The sequence below is a fragment of the Silurus aristotelis genome, assembly GCF_946808225.1.
Source record: "Silurus aristotelis genome assembly, chromosome: 5".
NCBI classification, from domain to species: Eukaryota; Metazoa; Chordata; class Actinopteri; order Siluriformes; family Siluridae; genus Silurus; species Silurus aristotelis.
Window position 1 is genome coordinate 15736787 of NC_139578.1, and position 19172 is coordinate 15755958.

The following is a 19172-nucleotide window of genomic DNA, read 5'->3' on the forward strand; positions in this document are numbered from 1 at the left end:
CTGGCGGCTCCATCCTCAGCATTCTCCTACCGATATACCCTATGTCCCTTCTCTGCACATGTCCAAAGCATCCCAATCTGGCCTCCCTCACCTTTTCTCCAAAACGTCCTACATGCGCTGTCCCTCTGATAAACTCATTTCTAATCGTGTCCATTGTCGTCACTCCCAGCAAAAACCTCAACATCTTCAGCTCTGCTACCTCCAGCTCCACCTCCTGTCTTTTAGTCAATGCCACTGTCTTTAAACCATACAACATAGCTGGTCTCACCACAGTCCCCAAAACTTTCACTTTCACTCCTGAAGATACTCTTCTATCACAAATCACTCCTGCCACTCTTCTCCACCATGCCTGCACTCTTTTCCTCACTTCTCTAACACACTCTCCATTACTTTGCACTGTTGACCCCAGGTACCTAAACTCCTCCACCTTCTCTATTTCTTCTCCCTGCAATGGCACCACTCCACTGCCCTCCCTCTAAATCACACATATGTACTCTGTCTTACTCCTACTGACTTTCATTCCCCTTCTCTCCAGCACATACCCCCAGCTCTCCAGGCTCTTCTCTTCTCTAGGCCCTGCTCCCTACTCGCACTACAAATAATAATATCGTCCGCAAACATCATAGTCCATGGAGACTCCTGTCTGACCTCGTCTGTTAACCTGTCCATCACCACTGAAAACAGGAAAGGGCTCAGAGCTGATCCAACCTCCACCTTGAACCAGTCTGTGGTTCCTAATGCACACTTCACTGCTATCACAATGTCCTCATACATGTCCTGCACCACCCTCACATACTTCTCTGACACACCTGACTTCCTCATACAATACCACAAATCCTCTCTCGGCACCCTGTCGTATGCTTTCTCCAAATCCACAAACACACGATGCAACTTCTTCTGACCTTCTCTATACTTCTCCATCAACATCCTTAAAGCAAATCGTCTGTGGTGCTCTTCAACGGCATCATCATTAATTGAATTACATATATAATGGGAATGTAACTCACCATTATGCAGAATCAGCGGGGAATAATTTATCGATGCATACAAAAAGAACTGCAATTAAAACAAGTGCAGGAAATTGGCACAAGCGGAAGATGTTTTTATTAAACACCCTGCAAAAACACTTTTGCTGACTGAAAGATTTTGACAAAAAAATGTTTTAATAGTTTTAGTTTGATAGTAGGTTTGAGGAACCCTGCATTTACAGAATCTTTGTAGTTTTTGGAAGGGGCAAAGTAAAAAAAATGTTTATTAGTTGTTGCAAATTGGATGGAAAAATATAAATCAACTGATAAGACATAGTGTGCAGGCCCAACATATGGCATAGTTAAGTCCGAATTGTAGTTTCACATGTTTGAGGTTATGCATTGCTGTTATTTACTGTGCTGTATGGCTAAAGGTTTGTGGTCACCTAACCATTATACTTACATATGCTTTTTAAGCCTCTTATTTTAGATTTGGTCCTCTTTGCTGTTATAACACCATTAACCTTTCTGAAAAGGCTTTCTTGGTTGTAGGGATTTGTGCTTATTTAGTCACAAGAGCATTAGTAAGTTCTGAGCAATGTTGAGTAAAGAGGCCTTGGATGTAGTCAGCATTCCAGTTGAGGCCAAAGATGTTTAGTGGGATTGAGGTTGGGGTTTTGTGCTGGCCGCTTATTTTTTTCTTTCATAGCAAATGTGTCACTATAGAGCTTTCTTTGTGCACAGGGGTATTGTCATTCTGGAACAGGTTTGGGCCCCTCAGTTTCAGTGAAGGGAAATTGAATTGCTACAGCATACTATGACATCATATACGGTTGTGTGGTTCCAACTCTGTGGCAATAGTTTGGGGGAAGAAACACTAGAAGAAATAGGTGTGATTTTTAGGTGTCCACAGGACTGTCTTTAGAGTTGTTCAAAGATCAACGCAGGGTAAATGTGTTAAACAGATGCACCCATGGTTTCAAGGATCTGTGAATTTCTGCTAAAATATTCCTGGGGTGGTCAATTCAATCATCATTTCATTTGATCTTTACTACTCTGTTGAAGAAGAGTGTCAAGAAAATCAAGTGTAATTCTGAGAAAGATCATGCCCTGAATCAAGGAAAGGAAGCATTCACTTAAGCGCCAATCAGTCAAATCAATCATATCAATTAATTAGCATTGTTAATGAAGAACAATCACACAATTATATAACAATTATTTACAAAAAGCAGGTTGTGAATTGTTTGTGCTGAACAGCCTGGACCAGATTTGTCTTTAAATGAGAATATTCAAATCTGTGTAAACCTGTGACACAGTGCAGGTTGTTCTACTGTCCATAGATTGATAATATCAAGGAATATTAGGAAAAGAAATGTGATATTGTGATTTGTGGTGAGAGTAGAGAGCAGGTTGAGAAGAGCCTGGAGAGGTGGAGATATGCGCTGGAGAGAAGGGGAATGAAAGTCAGTAGGAGTAAGACAGAGTACATGTGTGTGAATGAGAGGGAGGGCAGTGGAGTGATGCGGTTGCAGGGAGAAGAGGTGGAGAAGGTGGAGGAGTTCAGGTACCTGGGGTCAACAGTGCAAAGTAATGGAGAGTGTGTTAAAGAAGTAAAGAAAAGAGTGCAGGCAGGGTGGAGTGGGTGGAGAAGAGTGACAGGAGTGATTTGTGATAGTAGGGTATCTGCAAGAATGAAAGGGAAAGTTTATAGGACTGTGGTGAGACCTGCGATGTTGTATGGATTAGAGACAGTGGCATTGAGTAAAAGACAGGAGGTGGAGCTGGAGGTAGCAGAGCTGAAGATGTTAAGGTTTTCGTTGGGAGTGACGAGGATGGACAAGATTAGAAATGAGTTTATTAGAGGGACAGCACATGTAGGATGTTTTGGTGACAAGGTGAGGGAGGCGAGATTGAGATGGTTTGGACATGTGCAGAGGAGGGACATGAATTATATTGGTAGAAAAATGCTGAAGATGGAGCCACCAGGTAGGAGGAAAAGAGGAAGGCCAAGGAGGAGGTTCATGGATGTGGTGAGGGAAGACATGCAGGTAGTTGGTGTGAAAGAGGCAGATATAGAGGACAGGGTGGTATGGAGACGGATGATCCGCTGTGGCGACCCCTAATGGGAGCAGCCGAAAGAAGAAGAAGAAGAAGAAGAAGAAGAAGATTAGGAAAAGAAATGTATGTCTGCATGGATGCAGACTTTACCAGTGGGCACATGGAAGGTACTAAAGAACACAATTTTGACCATTAAATAAAAAATAAAATAATAGAAAGTGATTACAAACTTAGCAAAGCTCATTTAGTAGATGTTCCTTAAAATGGACATTGATTGCTGGGGACTCTGGACCAAAAGTTCTCAGAAGTGCAAAATAAATATTTAATTATTAATTAAGTCACCTGGCCACCAGTGTTGGACTCCAGGAATGGATGAGTATAGCTTAAGGCCTAACATTCACCCACCCAGACACATGTAAATGTAGACTGCAAGGGAAAAGAAACACATCACACACAGGGCCTTTCTGTAATAGTCTAAAAGCTATAGAGAAAAAAAAGGGGGAAGCAGTGAGGAGGAGTAAGAATCTAGTCAGACTGGCCTGACTAGATCCAGGAACTTAGAAACAAAGCATGCAAAATAAAGCTTGAGGAAAAAAAGTTTAGTTTTTTTTCTTTCATATTTGTTTGTTTTTTTCCCCTCATGTGAAGTTGCAGCACTACCTACAATTCTGATGGTGTAAAAACCACCAATGATCTTTTTTTTCACGTGTCATTTATGATTTTTTTTATCTTCAGTGAAACAAATCAAGACAATCAGAAATGCATCTGATTGTTGCTAATTGTATTTTTGTGAACGTCCACTCTGTTGCAGTGCAAAGCAAAAACATCTCCTCGGTGGATGTTGGCGGAAATTGTAGGTGTCATGCTTGTTGGACGAAGGTACAGGTGGATGTCGATGGGCGGAGAGCCGGAAGAGGAGGAGTGCACTTGGAGTTTTTGGAAAACTCTGGTTAAAAGAACTTCAGGTGGAATCTCCTGAGTTACTACTGAGCACTGAATTAGTTCCAGGATTCCCCCAAAAACTGTCAATAAGGGAAATACTCTGTGTAAGCGACATCAGATCGGACCGTGCACCATTTCCTGCTGAAGATCGCACAGGTTTGATCCAGGGATACGATTTACTTTTAAAGGAGAATCTGTGTAAAACAAGCTCGGGAAGGCGACCTGAGCGATAATACTGCGGTCAGACTTAACAAGTTATAGACAGAAGCATACAGGCTGCTATGTAATTCACGAAGAAAGAAGATTCCTTGAAGAAACTCCGACTTCCTGTTTACTTACCTGTAAGTATTTACCTGGTGTAGGACTGAGGGTCGAGGTTGCGTGAGTTTACGTCAGAGCGTCGCTCGTGCGTGACGTTAGTGCTTCCTGGAACCGAAACCGACACCCTTATATGTGTTTTAGATCACAAAAAAAAAATTAATCTCACCCAAAAACCTATATACCAAATCTTTTGATGTACCAAAATAATGATACTTTTATAAAAATAGATCTGTATAGTCTGTATGTATAGACAGTAAACTCTTATGCTGTATATATGCAGTATGTAGTCTCAGGAATAACCTTAGCAACATGAATGTAAATACATACAGTGGGGTTGCTGAGTTATAAAATGTCTTTGTTGCCTAACAGTATGAAAAATGATTAAATCCTGGTTTGTAGACACACAATCAATGATGATCACAATAGTGAACTCTGTGAACACAATTGTGCTTTTTAGTTTTATATAATTTATATTGTTTTATGGTATAAGTGTGTGTGTGTGTGTGTGTGTGTGTGTGTGTGTGTGTGTGTATATATATATATATAATATACAATATTTTCTACATATCTAACTGTTCACTTTTTTTATCAATGCATGGTTTTACAAAACCTATATCAGCCTCCTTTGGTTTCTGCTGCTAACATGGAGGAAATGACAAATACACGACGAATGCGTAATTAAAGCAAAGCACGCATTGGCATTTGTGCCAGTTCATGCACCAGTTCATATGCGTCACATGTAACAAACACAACTATTTACCAGTTAGGAGTATTGGACAACTCTTCTGGATACCTATTCCTATGTTCAGTCAAAGGAAGATATGAATCACAACTGATCCCTTAATGTTAATAATTAATATTTATCGACTAATTATTTTCGTATGAATTTTTGATACCTTTGTATCATGTTCCTTATAGATTTTGGAATCAGAAGGACGCATGTAATACCCGGTAAACTTCTAAACACACCTATTTTATCATAGACCTTCAGAAACATTCACCTCTGCATAATTGCCAATTGTTATCTTGTAAGGGCTTGGCAATGTGACAATATAATATAAATGTTTAAATTCATTATGCTATATTTGTTGGTATTTGCATAATCTTATGCCATTTAGAAACTCTGATTAAAAGATTAGATCTTAAAAATGTTTCCCCCCTTTCCCAAGGTTTTTTTTAATGCAACACTGAGTCTGAAGGTTTTTTGCTAACCTTGTGTGTGTTATATTTTAGATGTCTGTAATAGATTGTGATTGATTCATTGACATATTTTGATCACTCATCCTCGATTTATAAAAATAAGGCTTTGCTGTATCTATGAGTAATCATGGCTTACTAATCAACCTTAGCCTGAGAAACTGATTTCACATGTGCATTGTTTCTGTGAAACTGTTTTGTTAAATTCATTAGATTTCCTCTCAGTGTTTTGGGTGTGGGTTTCTGGGTGTATCCCATGAGAATCTTATTATTTTTTTTAAGTCTTTTAGTCTGTACTTGTCTGAACTGGCCCCCATGTTATTGACTCTGACATGCTTACTGATGCTTCAACTGTGTTTCATTTATTCGTTCAGTAACGGTTGTGTATCTGTCATTCTAAATACTTTTTCTTTCTTGGGATACTGCCAACGTCAACATTTGGTAATATCTGTTTTTTTTACACTTATTTCTTAAAGTTACAAATATTTAGGATTTGCCTATACTTCAGGTAGCATTTGCATTCTTTTTATGTGGTGATAAAATAATCACTGAGATTTATTGTAATGTTTCAGTATTGAATTGTTAAGTGTTAAGTGAATGTTCCAGCTGATTTGAGAAATCAGAAAGTTCAATAGCAACTTGAATTCCATCAATAACTAAATACATATTGAACATAGTGAACATAGTGTTCACACTGTCTAATACTACAAAATAACTTTTTCTGAATTCATGATATCTTGCTGAACAAGTATGATAATCAGCCAGCCAGCTGCATGATACATAGATGTTTCAACCTTCCTTATACTATTACAATGAAGCAGAGGTCATTAGTTTTGGGTTATAAATGATGGTACTGTTACTTTTACGGTATTCTGCGAAAAAGCTCTCTGTTATCTGTGAACATGATGTCTTCCTTTTCCCCCTCCCTTCTGTCATGCTAGCCATCTGTAGGTTAATTCTTCCTCCTGTAATTGTTACTTCTCTTTCTTTCTTTTGAGTCATGTAATTGAAGATATTATGTTGCAGTTTGTTAAGTGTTCTTTAGAAGGCATGTTGCTTTGGTCAGAACATTATCATTGTTTTTTTGGTAAAAAAAAAAAAAAAAAAAGGTTAAAATACTTTTAATGTCTGAGATTCTGTTAGCAGGTTCAGTAACACATTACTTTTATTATTATTATTATTATTATTATTAGTAGTAGTAGTAGTAGTAGTAGTAGTAGTAGTAGTAAGTGATTATTTTTATTTATATTTTTTAAATCTGCTTTGGATACAACCTTCACATTTTGGTGTCTAGGTTCCTAACCTAAATGTTTTTTTGCTGAATGCCTGTCTGTTGTCAGCAGCAACCCAGCATGCCTCCTCAATATAAAAACAGCAGACGTAAAGAATAAGACATTACAAAAACACTGCTTTCATAGCTCTAAAAATATTTTTTTTTGTAATTATTAGTTGTCTAATTAGTTGCAAATAAATCATTAATGCGTGATGGCATTTAATTATTTATGGAAATAAATGTGCTCAGATTTACGATTGAGGTAAGGTTTTTTTATTGCAGGTTTTAAATAACTTGTGGTTTTATGTAACTAACTTAAATAACTTTATGTAAATATTTCGAGACACAACATAATTTCTGTAATTTGGCAAGTATGACCCTGGATCTTATTTTTTGTCCCAACTGAGTGGTTGTTCATGTTTTGTTAGTAATAGCAATATTTATTGTATTGAATATAGAATAAATAAAATTGTTCTGAATCTGGTTTTATAGATAAATTATATTTCTGTGTATATTGTTATTTATTTTGTCCTACTGCAGATTTATATAATTCAGCTGCAGGACTAAATGAAAGCTTGTGAATGAAAGTAGATGTAAGCTTTTTTGGCCTTTCATATTATATAATCATTGTTTTAAAAATCTTTTATATTTAAGTGTATTTGTTTTATTAAAAACTTTCTCCATTCAGATTGCCTACTGTGTTGAACAGCCATGGAATTCTGATGGATCCGGACACTCAGTTGCTGTACCAGCTTTTAGCAGAAGTTCAGCTGGAGCGTTTTTTCCTGAAGATCCGCGATGAACTCAATGTGACGCGTATCGAACACCTGGATTACGTCAAGGACACGGATTTGGAACAGATAGGCATCAAAAAACCAGGTTTTCATCTCCTATGCTTTGGGTTTCATAAATTTATTTCCATTGGTATTTTAAAGAATATTAAAAAAAAATAATTTAAGCTAGATTTGCAAATAAAAAACAAACAAACTGATGTGTCAACAGGGCAAAGACGATTATGGGAAGCAGTCAAGCGATACAAAACAAATGCACGGCCACGATCATGGATGGCCAAGGTACAGTCTTAATACATTATTATACAGTGCCTTGCGAAAGTATTCGGCCCCCTTGAACTTTGCGACCTTTTGCCACAATTCAGGCTTCAAACATAAAGATATAAAACTGTAATTTTTTGTGAAGAATACTTTGTAGCGCCACCTTTTGCTGCGATTACAGCTGTAAGTCGCTTGGGGTATGTCTCTATCAGTTTTGCACATCGAGAGACTGAAATTTTTGCCCATTCCTCCTTGTAAAACAGCTCGAGCTCAGTGAGGTTGGATGGAGAGCATTTGTGAACAGCAGTTTTCAGTTCTTTCCACAGATTCTCGATTGGATTCAGGTCTGGTCTTTGACTTGGCCATTCTAACACCTGGATATGTTTATTTGTGAACCATTCCATTGTAGATTTTGCTTTATGTTTTGGATCATTGTCTTGTTGGAAGACAAATCTCCGTCCCAGTCTCAGGTCTTTTGCAGACTCCATCAGGTTTTCTTCCAGAATGGTCCTGTTTTTGGCTCCATCCATCTTCCCATCAATTTTAACCATCCTCCCTGTCCCTGCTGAAGAAAAGCAGGCCCAAACCATGATACTGCCACCACCATGTTTGACAGTGGGGATGGTGTGTTTAGGGTGATGAGCTGTGTTGCTTTTACGCCAAACATAACGTTTTGCATTGTTGCCAAAAAGTTCGATTTTGGTTTCATCTGACCAGAGCACCTTCTTCCACATGTTTGGTGTGTCTCCCAGGTGGTTTGTGGCAAACTTTAAACGACACTTTTTATGGATATCTTTAAGAAATGGCTTTCTTCTTGCCACTCTTCCATAAAGGCCAGATTTGTGCAGTATACGACTGATTGTTGTCCTATGGACAGAGTCTCCCACCTCAGCTGTAGATCTCTGCAGTTCATCCAGAGTGATCATGGGCCTCTTGGCTGCATCTCTGATCAGTCTTCTCCTTGTATGAGCTGAAAGTTTAGAGGGACGGCCAGGTCTTGGTAGATTTGCAGTGGTCTGATACTCCTTCCATTTCAATATTATCGCTTGGACAGTGCTCCTTGGGATGTTTAAAGCTTGGGAAATCTTTTTGTATCCAAATCCGGCTTTAAACTTCTCCACAACAGTATCTCGGACCTGCCTGGTGTGTTCCTTGTTCTTCATGATGCTCTCTGCGCTTTAAACGGACCTCTGAGACTATCACAATGCAGGTGCATTTATACGGAGACTTACACACAGGTGGATTCTATTTATCATCATTAGTCATTTAGGTCAACATTGGATCATTCAGAGATCCTCACTGAACTTCTGGAGAGAGTTTGCTGCACTGAAAGTAAAGGGGCTGAATAATTTTGCACGCCCAATTTTTTAGTTTTTATTTGTTAAAAAAGTTTGAAATATCCAATAAATTTCGTTCCACTTCATGATTGTGTCCCACTTGTTGTTGATTCTTCACAAAAAATGACAGTTTCATATCTTTATGTTTGAAGCCTGAAATGTGGAAAAGGTTCAAGGGGGCCGAATACTTTCACAAGGCACTGTATATTCTTAACATTTATCTAATGGAATTTATACAGAAAATCTGTCAATCATCTTATGACAGGTCTTTACTGGCCGTGGACAAGAAGGAGGTGACCAGTTGAGTGGTGGTGCCCCTGGCCCAGGGCCGGATGTAGTACGAGCTGTCACTTGTCTTATCCAGGACAGAGATCTGGTGTTTGGGGACAGGCTGGGCTCAGGTTCCTTTGGGGTGGTGAAAAAGGCAGAGTGGCATACACCTTCTGGACGAGTGGTTTGTTTACTTATTTCTGCTAAAAGTTTTTTTACATTAAGTCATTAAAGTAACTGTGTGTAAATCAATATTTGTATTGGTTTAAAGGATAATTAACCATGCTTAAATCAGGATAAATATAATACAACATTGTTTAGACATTTTGTTCAGTTGTGAAGATATATGCATAAATAAAATATAACAATATATGCATAAATAAAATATGCAAACATTATAAATCATTTGACCGTAGAAAAGTCGCGGTAAATCACGTTTAAAAACATATAAGGTATTGTTGTAATAGACAAATGCTATAAAAAGAGAATGGAGCTGAGAAAAAGGGAAAAAACATGCATTGGTGAAACATTTGCTGAAAACCACAACAGTGACTAAAAAATGTAATAGTTACACTGCTGCTGTTATTTGCTGCTTTTGAATTCAGTGTTTGTTTACACCGTTTTAATTGAATCCATGTCAAGAGCGAGCAGATTGCGCAACCTGATGCTTGCGAGTCCAGAAGTTAACAAACAGTTTACACAATAGCACCTCATTAAACTGTACTGTTTTCGCATGATAAGGATTACATATCTTAGTTTTTGCTTACTGTGCTGATGATTCGCCTTCATCCCTGACACCAGTGTGTTTTCTTTTCATATGCTTGTGCATTACTGTGGTATTTCCATGCCATACAAGCCTCTTTGAATAACCTGCATGTTACAGTCTTTATTGCCTTGGATAACTTAAGACGCACAGTTTTTTTCCTGCTGCCGGTTGACCTGTACTCTCCGCTATTTTGCAAGCAGCTGTGTTATCTCACACTCACGCTAACCCATAGCTTAAGCAGCAAACTTATCGATAACGGCATTGTTTGACAATTAATTTCATTATTGATTATTATCGATTTTATTTATTAGTTGTTGCAGCCCTATTTATGTATAAGTTCTTCAAAATCAATTGTACTTCTTAAACATGCAAAGAATATTAACACGTCTAAAATAATACAATTGGTTGCTAGAAACTAGAGGCAAGTGTACCATCCAATCACCAAGGGCAAAACTAACATAAAAGAGACAAAGAGGGTGGTTGTTGACCCATATATGTTAGGCTGTTAATATAACAATACATGCAGTAATATAAAAATCTAAATAAATAAATAAATAAATTTATACTGAATTAAAGACAGCTGTTGACTTGTTTTGTATAGGCAAGTGGGTCTGAATCCATGTACAAGTGATGAGAATATGAAATGTTCTGCTGACTACAATTGACAAGTGACTTAAAATTTGGTCTCAGCAGAAGCACTGTAACTATTAAAAACACTGCATTTCTTGTGTTCTTGCTTTTAGCTCCCTGTAGCAGTGAAGACTCTCAGAACCAATATGTCTAGGGAGGTGGAACTAGTAACAGACTTTCTGCAGGAGGTCACTACCATGCAGTCTCTGGACCATCCCAATATTATCCGTCTGTATGGCGTGGTCCTCACTCATCCTCTAAAGATGGTAAGTTGTGGTTCCCTTGTGTTTTACTGTAAATGTTAATCACTTGGTAGGCTGGGTTGTAGATGTTCTGGAGTTTTCCAAAACTGTAGCATAAGGAAACACAGGAACATGTTGTCCAATCATATACATTTGTTTAATGCTTAGGATTTATAAGGCAAAAAACATTTCTAAATGATGAGCCAAGCTATAAAAAAAATAAAAAAATAAAAAATGTTTTGATTGTGTTTACTTAAGGTGACGGAGCTGGCAGAGCTGGGTTCTCTGTATGACATACTCCGCATGCGGCGGGGCGTTTACCCACTAGCTCGTCTGTGGCACTTTAGCACCCAAATTGCTGCAGGAATGGATTATTTGGAGTCACGCCATTTCATTCACAGAGATCTGGCTGCTCGGAATGTGCTTCTGGCCTCCAAAGATATGGTCAAAATTGCAGACTTTGGCCTGATGAGGGGTCTGGGTCGTGACAAAGATCACTACATCATGGGAGCCCACCGACGTATCCCTTTTGCTTGGTATGAAATAAACACTTATTTTTGCTAAAACATGTTACTGTTGATAACCATAACCCACCTGGAAAATGTCAGACTCTTATATGTGTTCTGTGATGTTTATTTTATCCTGCGTTCTCTGGTACATAAATGCAAAAAAAATATTACAAAAATGGATAACTAAACAAAACTAGTCTTGTGTGTAAAAAGTCATTTTAACAATAGCAATGCCGTTTATGTGGAGGCTAAAATATTTCTCCTTGCAAGTAAAAGTCTTCAAGACCTAATTTAGAGTTTTGGGCAATTCCCTGTGTATCAAAAAAAAAATTTATGCACAAAGCAAACAATACACACTTTTTTTTTTTTGGACATAGTATACTTCTTTATCAACAATGGTAGTCAGTCAATCAGTCAGAGAAAATAACTTTTTAGGCCAGCCTGTGGTTTGGCAAAAACACCTGGACAGATGTGTCCACTTTTATTCTCAGTAAAGTATCTTCGTACATCCTATATTAACATAAAATATCATGTCAATTTAAAGACAATTTCGTTCAAAAGTAGATTGTTTACATTTATATATTTATGAGCCTATAAATAAGCCTTTTCAAAAGCCTGACATATTCTTGTACAATTTCAAACAACAAGCTGTTGTTGTATGACACTCCTGGAGCCTTTTTTAAGTAATAGCTCTTCTGCCCACTAGCAGTAGTTCTGTGAATTGATTTGATTTTGTTAAAATGTAAATTTCTTAGAGGTGTGAGGGTATAGTTATGCATCTACTGAATAGATGGAGATTAAATAAAGTATATATCTCCCTTTCGTGCTTTTTCTCTCTCTCACTCTGTAGGTGTGCTCCTGAAAGTTTGCGTGTGGGCTTTTTCTCACATGCCTCAGATGTCTGGATGTATGGGGTCACACTGTGGGAAATGTTCACTTACTGTGAGGAGCCCTGGTTAGGATTGTCTGCAAGACAGGTTTGTGTGTATGGATGTAAGGTGTTTATCTGCAGGAATTGCACGATAAACTTGTGATATAGAAACAGCTATTTATATATTTATTTGGAACCCCATTAGCTTCCACGAGTGGTCGCTAATCTTCCTGGGGTCCATTTTACAAAATCAAAACATATTATATACAATCACACCACACTTTTTACAATATGTTATAAAAAAATAAAAACAATTAAATTTGTCATTACACTTAATTTTGATTACAAATCATACATTTTTTCACCATCTTTTTAAAATAATATCTGTTACTTATTTGTCTTATACACATTGACAGTTGATTCCAAGCTATCGAGGATCTAAATAGTACAGTTCTCCTCATACAATTTGACTGTGCAAAAGGAACAACTAAATCACCAGAGCTGACCTGCCGAGTAATATGTTGTACCCACTGTAAACCAATTTATCCACAAAAAATCTGGGATTATTTTTATAGATAGCATTATGCATATAGCACAGAAGACTTATCTTTACCTTATCCTGTACCTTCAGCCATACTAATATAGTGTGCATCTCATTCACACTGGTCCTGTACGATCAGCCAAGAGCTACCCTGGCAGCTCTATTCTGTGCAAGTTGAAGTTTTTTCAAGTGCTCCTGTGTAGCACTGGACCAAATAACTGAGCAGTACTCCAGGTGTGACAAGACCAGAGACTGGACAACTGTTCTCATGACTGAGGGTGGACAAAACGGCACACACTTCCTAGACAAAGCAATGCCTCTGCCCATCCTGGAAACAATATGATTTATCTGATCAGTCCATGAGAGCTGATTATCCAGCTTGACACCCAAGAGTTTAATTTTAGTAACCTGCTCAACCAAAATTGTTTCAATAGTCAAATTTAGGTTACAAGGTTTATTTAACAAATGTTTAGTACCAAAAACGATACATTTGGTTTTGAAAATATTTAAAACTAATTTGTTCAAATTAACCCAGTTGATAATCAAATTTAATTGGTTTTGAAGGTTCAGACTTAAATTAGTGATTGAAGGAGATGCACAAAATAAACTTGCATCATCTGCATACAGTACAACTTCTGCATTTCTAACAACATGGAGCAAATCATTCACAAAAATAAAAGTGGACCCAAACAGCTGCCCTGTGGAATACCGCATGATATACATTTACTGTCAGAAAAACTACCATTAAAAAAATACTTGCTGAGTTCTGCCATTAAGATAACTCCTTATCAGTGAAACAGACAGTTGTGAGAACCCATAATACTTGAGCTTTGACAACAGAATATCATGGTCAATTACATCAAATGCAGCTGTAAAATCTAAAAGAACTGCACCAACAAGCCTTTTATCCTCCATATATGTAAGCCACTGATCAACCATGTGCACTAATGCAGTGTTAGTTGAATGGCCTGGTCTATAGGTATGCTGTAAACTAGTAAGCAATTCATTTAATGTAAAGTACTCTAACATTTGATTAAAAAGTAACCTTTCAAATATTTTGCTTAATATAGGAAGAATATGAATTAGTCTACAATTAGAAGGAATAAACCCTGCCTTATCCTCTTTGAGTAAAGGTACAATTTTAGACTGTTTCCATAGCTTAGGAAACACTCCGCTGAGCACTGATCTGTTAAATATGTGACATATTGGTTTGCACAAAATATTTGCAACAATTTTACAAATTTTGCCATCAAGATGATCAGTACCAGGCGTTTTCTCATCAGATAAAGAGAGAAGCAACTTCTTAACATTGTCCTCACTAAAAGTATAAAATGACAAGGAGCAAGTTTTCCCTCTCATAATAAATCTAACATTGTCACAAGGAGATTCAATATCTAGCATTGTCATACAAGATCTTAATTGTTCTACTTTGCATATAAAAAAATTATTCAAATGATTGGCAATATCATATGGTTTACTGATAATGTCACCATCATTAGTCTCCATATACATATTCAAATTATTTGGCTTTTTACACATCAATTCCTGTAATACTTTCCACAATTGTTTGCTATCATTCATAGTATTAGAGATTTTTTGTCCATAATATGCTTTCTTTTTTATGTTATTTAATTTTGTAGTTTTGTTTCTCAACTTGCGATAACGTGCTCTGTCTACATCACATTTTGATTTAAAGGCCAGATCTTTGACATTGTCCCTTAGCCTTATGAGGGACATTAGCTCTTCATCTAACCATGGAGCGCTGTTGATTTTTATAGATCTTTTCCGGAGAGGTGCATGTTTATCAACTATTTTACTAAACGTGTCCATAAAAATGTTAAGAGAAGCATTTACATCCACCTCCTGAAGAACTGCCGACCAATTTGAATTATTGATCTCATCAACAAACAGGTTGGGATTAAAGTTTTTATACGATCTACGATATGTGATCCTTCCACCAGGTTTAGGAATTTTCATCATTATTGAAATTGCTATCAGGTTATGATCACTGCATCCTACCCCCACAGAAACTGCTCGTGTACATAAATCAGGAACATTAGTAAAAATATGATCTATACATGTTGATTTAGACGTATTATCCATAGCAATTCTTGTGGGTTGTGTCACCTCCTGTTTGAGATTGCATACATTAGCCATTGTGATCAACTTTTTATGTAATGAGCACTTTTTTGAAAACCAGTCAATATTAAAATCCCCAAGCAGAAAGATATCCTTATTTTGATCTGAAACCATGTCCATATTTTCACATATTTTTTGTAAGTACTCTACATTTGAGTTTGGAGGTCTATAACAGCAACCAACCAGAAATGGCTTATTGAATGGAAGATTAATCTGTAACCATATTATTTTAATATCTCTGCACATTAAATCTGATTTAATTGTAGCAACAATATTCTCCTTTATATAATCTGTCACAATGTTATTACGTCTGACAGACAAGCAAGTTCTATTAAGTTTAATGTGAGGTTTAATAAGTTGCCTGCATTACGTTACCATTAAAGCACCCATGTTCACATTGGTCACTAAAAGCATATTTTGTTCAATTGCAGATCCTGTTTCGTGTGGAGCGGGAGGGAGATCGCTTGCCAAGGCCCCCTGACTGTCCTCAGGAGATTTACGGTGTGATGCGGAAATGCTGGGCCTGCAATTCAGCAGATCGGCCCACATTTGCCCAACTAACTACTTTGGTGGCTGAGGTTAGTCCTAAGTACACTTAAGATATGTATGAAATTGCTCCATCATTTGTGTGTTGCATACTCTGGTGTTCAATACATGTATATTAAATGCAGTAAGTAGATTAGAAGGGTGCATGTGATTTTGTTTCAGAAGACTGTTTGGATTATATACTTCAAATTTTTTTTGCTTCAATGATGTGTTGACCATGTTAATATATTTATATATCATATACAATACATGAAATATACAGTATATAATAATATAATGTTCTTACATGCTTTTATATGTCTAGGCTCAGCCTATGCTACTGTGTGCAGCACGGGATTTTGCAGAGCCCAGAAAGCTTACTCTACAGGTCAATGATGCACTGACTGTGATAGAGCATGGGTAAGATATGGAAGGAAAACCAAAAAAAATGGACTAGAAATGGGACAGATTAGTTTACCTCAGCCTTTTGAGTCAGCCCTTATTCTTTAGTCTTTAAGCTCTTTGCAAAGACCTCTTTGCAAAAGAGGTTTAGCAAAAGCTCTTTAATAGTTGACGCTTGACAGGAGCAAGAATTTAAGATTTATTCTGTTTCTGACTCAGCAGGGAAACTGGCTTTGATTTAATGCTTGTCTGTAGAAATTTTAGTCTCAGTGTAATATAGATCGGTTTTCTATTCACTTTTTGACATTCTTGATACCTAGGCCGGATTTCCCTGAGTGGAAGGGTCAAAACCAGAGGACAATGAATATTGGTTGGTTTTCTCCAGCACTGACCACTTCCTTCGCTCCTTCAGTGGGACCATTTAGTCCTAATTCTGGACCTGTTCATATTTCTTCGCCAATCAGAGGAAGCCTACAGCACACTGGACATGGAGACAGCAAACTAGAGCGTATCTGGGGAGCCCCAGAACGACTTGAGGAGTGAGTGATGTGGTTTGATTTCTTTTACCTGTATAACACGGAAGTGTGGTTGATCCAAATTGTTGTGTATGCAGTCCGATTTGTATGTTTTTGCTATGGAGGTTTACACTTGACTAAAAATAATGTGGTCATTTCAGCAGTGGAAACTGGAGAACAGGAGTGAGAGAGAGGCAAGAATCCAATCTAAAGAATATGGCAGGTTAGAACAAAGATACAGCATGTTCACAAATGCTGTCACCAGATACATGATTCCTTGTTATTCCATGCCTTGATACCTACTATTTTTTTTTTCTAGGAATGTCCCGCAGTTTAGAATCTGTCTTGGGTGCCCCTCAGAACAAAGCTCCAGGTGGTAATGGTAACTGTGTTCAGCGAGCTAACGAACGAAAACCTGTCTCAGGTGCCTTTGTCATGGACACTCGCAGGTTCAGTGATGCAAGTGGTAACAACCCTCCTCCACGGCCACCACCCCCCAACTTCAAACGTATAAAGCATCCAAATATGATTTTTGATCGGCGAGGAGCAGGAAATCCAGGGCCTTGGGCACCTCCTCCATTTCATCCAAATATGCAGTTCCAACCACAGCAGCAGACTAGAGGTTTTACCAATCTAACCAAGATGGCCCATCTGGCCAAATCAAGCCCCCAGCTTGATAGTGACATGGATATGGAGAAAGAAAAAGAGAGAGAAAGGGAACGGGAGAGAGAAAGAGAGAAAGTACAGGAAAGATACCCACCACAACAGACCCAGGAAGTTAAGGAAACGATAAAATCACAGGTGTGGACATAAAAAAGAAAATATATATATATATTTTCTTTTCTTTTCTAATAAGCTTACAAATGTAGCTTTTTAAAAATTTTTGTTTTACACTACACTAATGAATACTATAGTACAAAAACAAAATAAGAACAATCCACCAAATATAAATTTCAGTCTGCCTGCAAATACGTTGTGATTCCACAGGTTCAGGCAGCAGTACATGGAGTAACTACTGAAGAGGTTCAGAAAGCCCTACAACGCAACGACTGGAATCCACTGAGGGCAGAACAACAGCTTAAGGTAAAAGAAACATTTTTAAATATATAATATATAATACAAATGTATATAGCTTTCACTTATCTACTACTGTGCTCTATTCAGGCAGAGCAACTTTACCACATGAACCAGTGCTCTCGAGATGAATGCCATAAGATACTAGCTCGCTACAATTGGGACCTTCAGCAGGCTAGCCGTTTCATTATCCGCATGGTTACTGAAAAACGCAGTGACAGACCATAGAACTGAGAGGATATATTTCAGTCAGATACCTCACTAAGGAGATGCTCAGCTCTACACTTGAGGATTCAAAGGGCCTGTGTCAAATGGCAAAAGGGGGCATGACTAAACTTCTTTATTGACCACCACTGCAGGGCTATTCTCTCTTTTGTGGTTGGATTATTCCCGCCTTTTATGGATCACAGTCTATTACCAACTTGAGAAATAGAAGCTGCAGACCTAGTAACATTTTTGGTAATCAGCGTTGGACCCCAATTTAAAAACCAAAAACAAGGAGCAGGAATCATCACTTTCAAGAAATAAGAGAAGCTTTGCTGCTACACAGTTGTAGCAAACAGACACCACCTTGTCCTGCGATATTACCGGTTTCAAAGTGCAAATTTAGTCATACGTTTTGTGGAGACTGTGTCCTCTGAACTAGAACCTGTCTCTACATGCACGAAAAGCTGCTTGCTTATCCAAATCCTAATTTGCAAGTATGTAGCAACTCAGTATTGCCCCCTGCCTGCTGAAGGAATTATCCTTAATAGACTTCTACAGACTTACCTACAGTGAATCACTCAACATCAGCACTCATGCAAAAAATGAAGGATTTGTTTCAAATGTTGTACTTCAGCATAATTCAAGCAAACAAAATATGGGGAGAGGGTGGAACAGCAACTGTGGGCTTTGATTTTTATATATATAGAAATTGTAGTTTATTCAACTTTTTTGATATGTAATTGGTTTATAGAATAAGATGAATGTGTAGATCTGAATCTGTGCAAGTTAACTGATGCTTATATTAACAAACTCTAGTGCAAGATAACCAGGAAATTACATCCAAGAACAGCAGTAAGTAGAGAGTTCAACCAATAAACAAAATACTCTAAAGAAAGAGAGCTTAGATGAATGTTACTTAACTGTAAAAAAAAAAAAAAAAGAACAGGCAATACTAAAAGGCCAGTTATTAACATTGATGCCTTGTTTTTTCTAGGTCATTTTACAGGGCCTGGCAACAAAACAAATTTTATATTATCATGATCAACATTAGAGTAACTTTATTTAAAGAAATGTTACTTGGAGGAGCATGCAAGTGATTGAATGTTCCAACTTTTGTATCAAATTGTGCTGCTTTTTACATGTTCACATGTAGAAACTTTGTTTGTTGGCTTTAAATAAAATGGCACTTTATATTGCTGTATATATTGTGTGGCCCCTCACCTTCTACAGAAGTAAATTTAAATCTGCATATCATGCAAGCATTCACAGTTGCAAATGCATAGAACTCAACGTATTTGCTCCCTAAAGTGATTCATTCTTTCTATTGTGCATT

General features: G+C 37.5%; 1 protein-coding gene across 6 annotated transcripts; it reads left to right on the forward strand.

Annotated features, from left to right (window-relative positions):
- Positions 1-3567: 3567 nt before the first annotated feature.
- Positions 3568-19040, forward strand: tnk1 (tyrosine kinase, non-receptor, 1). 6 transcript variants are annotated; one of them, XM_083540786.1, is made up of 15 exons: positions 3568-4309; positions 7300-7352; positions 7448-7638; positions 7762-7832; positions 9414-9602; positions 10928-11080; positions 11315-11592; positions 12416-12542; positions 15548-15694; positions 15967-16061; positions 16364-16582; positions 16720-16781; positions 16878-17359; positions 17546-17641; positions 17723-19040. In XM_083540786.1, the coding sequence occupies exons 3-15, from the start codon at positions 7482-7484 to the stop codon at positions 17858-17860; spliced, it is 2214 nt and encodes a 737-aa protein (XP_083396912.1). In that variant the 5' UTR covers positions 3568-4309; positions 7300-7352; positions 7448-7481; the 3' UTR covers positions 17861-19040. The 6 variants fall into 6 exon arrangements, with proteins under 6 accessions (XP_083396912.1, XP_083396915.1, XP_083396911.1 ...); XM_083540789.1 differs by having other exon boundaries at positions 16723-16781; XM_083540785.1 differs by lacking the exon at positions 7300-7352.
- The last annotated feature ends 132 nt before the right edge of the window (positions 19041-19172 follow it).